The sequence below is a fragment of the Octodon degus genome, unplaced genomic scaffold (assembly GCF_000260255.1).
Source record: "Octodon degus isolate 3935 unplaced genomic scaffold, OctDeg1.0 scaffold00186, whole genome shotgun sequence".
Classification (NCBI taxonomy): domain Eukaryota; kingdom Metazoa; phylum Chordata; class Mammalia; order Rodentia; family Octodontidae; genus Octodon; species Octodon degus.
Genome location: NW_004524762.1, coordinates 1,710,439 through 1,714,826, shown reverse-complemented (window position 1 = coordinate 1,714,826; position 4,388 = coordinate 1,710,439). Strand labels below are relative to the sequence as shown.

General features: G+C 43.5%; 1 protein-coding gene across 1 annotated transcript; it reads right to left on the bottom strand.

Moving 5' to 3' along the window:
• Positions 1-2,915: 2,915 nt before the first annotated feature.
• On the bottom strand, positions 2,916-3,560 carry LOC101568518 (39S ribosomal protein L30, mitochondrial-like). The gene has a single exon (XM_012517521.2). It carries the CDS (start codon positions 3,453-3,455, stop codon positions 2,916-2,918), a length of 540 nt encoding a protein of 179 aa, XP_012372975.1. The 5' UTR covers positions 3,456-3,560.
• Between the last annotated feature and the right edge of the window lie 828 nt (positions 3,561-4,388).

Sequence of the window (4,388 nt, the reverse complement as noted above, 5' to 3'; positions counted from 1 at the left end):
GGGATTACATTGCTGAAACTCTATTTGTTAATATAGAGTTATCTTTCTCTTAAAAGTACCTTGGCAAGCCAAGGAGGATATTTTAGTTAGTTAGTTAATTCATTTGTTCCATCGTTCACCATTCAAAAAATATTCAACACTGATTACTCTAGGTATCCTGTAAGGCTAGGGATTCAGTGATTTATATAACTGGCATATCCTCTGCCTTCAAGGATTTATGGTTTAGGGGAGAAGCTGGTTAGTTAAACAGATCATTATTATATAATAAAACCATTGAGGATGTTCATTAAAACATGAAAGATAACTGGACACATATCTTTTGGAGTGGACCAAGAGAAGAGCGCTCTGAGTGAGGAAACCACACATCTTTTATCAACAAACGATCACCAGCTAGAATCTTACTAGGACAGCCAGAAGCTCTTGCCTGTCTACAACCATTCATCTGACATTTAAAGAACAGTCTTCTCCATGGTTAGTTATGTGCTCTGTGTTGTGAGCACCTAACAGAAGATACCACTGTTACCCTTACAGGCCAATAGTGTCATTCTAGGGTGGAGAAATACGTAAGTCACCAGGACATGAATTACGATTTATTTATTTATTTAATTTTTTTTTTAAGGTAAAGGTTTTACATTTATTAAAGGTAGGGAAAGAAATTTGCTCTGCAGAGCAACTGTGGATCAATTAAAAGTTGGAAAAGAATTCACTCTGCAGGGTGAGAGCAACCCCTGTGGAACAGAAGACACAGTGGCCAGGAGCAAGGGCTGCCATCTTGCATGTCTCCCACTTGTGGAGCTGACATCAGGAAACCATTGATCAAACACCTGCTTGACTTCTCCTGAGAATTGGACAGCACTTTGTGTGCAAGTGTCCCAGCTCTGTGGTGACAGATCATGCTGACCTGCTCACCGGTTCGCTACACCCTGATCTCTGCCTCTCTAGGGCTCCTTGACTCCTCCAGTCCACGCACACCCTGGAAATGCCATGATGACTGGGTTGATGCTACAGCTTACCTTTCAGCTGAGTGATGGGATTTATTTCATCACTAGCCTATGTCGTATCTTAGGTTGTGCTTCTGCCTCAGTGTGCTACCTCTAAACACCAAGACCTCTCTGAGGATAACCCACTAATATTATAGATTGCTAGACAGTGTTGGATTGTTTAGCTGAATTCAAACACTTATAGTATTTAGATGCCAACAGAATATCCACCTCTGACAGGACAAAAAAAAAGGGGGGGGATACAAAAGAAAGATCATTTTGTATTTATATATACAAAATAGGATATATATACTTTCACTTAATTCAGTAAGAGGTGTACTAATAGTGTTTGGACAGGATATCCTATCTGCTTCCTGTACTATGGATAACCACTAAGAAGATAACAATGTACAATGTATTGATTATTAAAACCGTCCTATTAATCAGCTTTGAAACTGTCTCATTCATATTTGTTCCCCAATACAATTGAAATTAAAAAAAAAAACAACAAAAACCCCCACCAAGACCTATGACAGGAGATCGGGACCACAGGGAGTGCACCAGTGCTGGTGTTGTCTGAGTGGAAATGTACAGTGATAATCTGCTTTTAAATAACTCCTAAACTGAATTGTTTCACACCCTTGTTCCATGAGAAAAAAAAAAAAAATTATAGAGCTGAATGTTTTGTCCAGGCAGCAAAAGTTTAGGCCAAATCAGATTTATGTTTGGAAAACAAATGTGATTTTGGTTAAGCTTAGGGATGGGGTGAGGCTGTGTCTACATCTGTATTTATAGACTCTGAGGCCCAGAGAAGCCATCCAGCAGCACCTGCACGGCCCAACTCTAGCCTCACAGAACTGACTGCAGGCTCCCTGAGGTCCCACCACGTCTCTCAGCCCTGGATTTCTCCAGCACAGTTCAGAGGTCAAAGAGCCTGTTCGGGTGTTAATAGGGTTTGTTCCTGGTATGGATGGGACCCTAGGAAAGGACTAGGGTACTTCCTGTGAGGTGCACACAGGGGGACGCCTCACCACTCTCTAGCTTCCATCTCACTGCTCTTGCTTGTACTCCAGCTACAGATGACAGGACGGATTGGCCACAAACCACAGGGGACCTCACTGATGAGACTGTCCACAGACAGGCTTTTCAGCGTCCCTAAATAGTCGCAGAAAGCTAGGAAATTGATCAAAGGTGTGTAGGTGGGACTGGGCCTCAGTGTCTAAAGCAAACAAGCTACCTCACTTCTGAGATAAACATCTCTTTTGGTTAAGGTCAGCTATTAGTTGCTAGGCAACCTTGTCATGTGTTACAAACTTTGCAAAAGTATAAATAAAGGATTGTTTTGTTGTGTGCTGAGTTAGTATTGGCCATCAGGCAGACCAGCAACCACTTAACCAAGCTTTTGTCTTCTTGTCTATCTTTCTCATTCCTGTTGCTGTGTCTCCCTGGGTAGAAGTTTGCAGTAAGACCAAAGGATTCCAACACTGAGGTATTTTGCTACAACAATACAAAATGGACTAACGCCCCTCAAAGTGCGTGCAATTCACTTACATAAGAAAACAACTTCTAAAAAAAGTTGACAACTGCTGAGGTATCAGCAGACCTGTGGTGGACTGCAGACTGGTGGTCAGCTTGTAGCACCCAGCTGAATGGAACCATCATGGTGCTGGGTGGGGGAGGCCTATCTGAGGACTGTTTCCAGCAGCATAAGAGGTAGAACTGGAGAGGAAGAGAAGCTGCAGGGAAGCCGTAGAGAGCTGTTGGCTCTCCTGAGGCGCTTGTTATGCTGGCCTTCCTGATGAACTCGGCTGTTCTAAATGGAGGCAGAGCTTAGGACCCCATTGTCACTGAGGATGGCTATGGTTCTTTTTTGGGGAGCTCTGATCCTCACCTTGAGCACTGCTTCCTGGCTTTTGTTATCAGGCTGGTCTTGAACTATGCAGACTGGGTCTGTCCTTGAACTTGCAAGGATTCTTCTGCCTTCGCCCCCTGAGTGCTGGGCTTACAGGTGTCCACAGGCTTCAGCTGCCACTTCACTACTAACTCCCCGGTACTCTTGAGGCACATGTTAGCCGTGTTCTCTTCTGTGGGAAGTCCTTGAGGCAGCTTCAGAGGCTGGTTTCTTATGAGATGCTTAACCACTTTCAGCTTTGCATTTACTAAAGGGACGTTCTTATGAACTTGAGGAGTGTGTACTTTTTCTAATCCAAGCATCTTGATTACATCTTTTTCCCAATATGGTTGTCTTATTGTACTTTTTATTCTGGTAAGAACATGTAGTTTATGAGGGTGCTGTGGATCCCCACCATACTTTTCATGATCTTCAGGTGAAAGCTGAAACACTTTATCTGGAATTCTTGATTTGGTAACTTTGTGATGAATCCAATCTGTACCCATGAGAGATTCTACACATTTTGTCACAGTCTGTAGCCTGCCTGGGGGCCTGTGAACCACTGAACACAAAATCCCTGCCATAGTGTCGTAGTTATATGTCTTCAGAGGTTGTAGGAAGCAAACAGATCTACTGGGGAAATGCTCTGGAAATGGACAGGTTCTCCCCTTCCCTGGTGCTGCGCCTGCTAAACGATGAATTACGATTTAAATAATTACCGTAGACAATTGTTAAGATAACTACTGTAGAAATGGAGCTATGCATGCTAGGAGGTGAAAATAAAGGGAGAGAATAAACTCCCCTGCTGGGAGTTAGGGAAGGATTCACAAAGCTTGATGGGTACATGTTCACCAGAAAGACAAACCGGGAAATGATTCTGTCTGTCTGTCTGTCTCTGTCACTCTCTCTTTCCTTCTCGCTTCCTTTTTGACAGAAAGTGACAAAGCTCACACCAAAAAAGTTAAAGAAAATATGCTCATGTCCAGAGAATAGAGTGCCTGATACATAGCAGAAAGATAAAGAACATCTACCAGGTAAAGACCTTGACTGGGAGGATGGTGATTGAACAATAAAGTTCAAATGGTTATCACCGAGAGGGGATGGTTAACAACGTTACACAGGAAGAGTCAGGATGACTCAGTGTCTATGCAATGGGGGGCTTACTGTCAGAGCCCACTTTAAAGAGAAAGTAATCTTTCCTACCAAAAGAAGTTCAGTCCACTCTTTCCTCTCTCCACCCACTACAGCTCCAAATAATACAGATCCCACAGGTATACTGCATACTCTAGAAGGTCTTAAGACAAATCTGTCATTTACTAGGTTAATTTTTAGAAATTAAAAATTACCTAAGTAGGGGCAAACCAGATAGCTCAGTGGACTAAAGCTCCTGCTTCGGCAGAGCACAGCGGCCAGGGTTCAGTCCCTAGCATGCCGTGCTGGCCCTCGGCCCAGGGCACCCTGAGATGGTGATTGAGACTGGGCGTGGTGGCACACGCCTGTAATCGCAGCACTTGGGA

Excerpts from the sequence above, each read along its gene's own strand:
- LOC101568518 (XM_012517521.2), bottom strand. The coding sequence starts at position 3,455 with ATGGCAGGGATTTTGTGTTCAGTGGTTCACAGGCCCCCAGGCAGGCTA.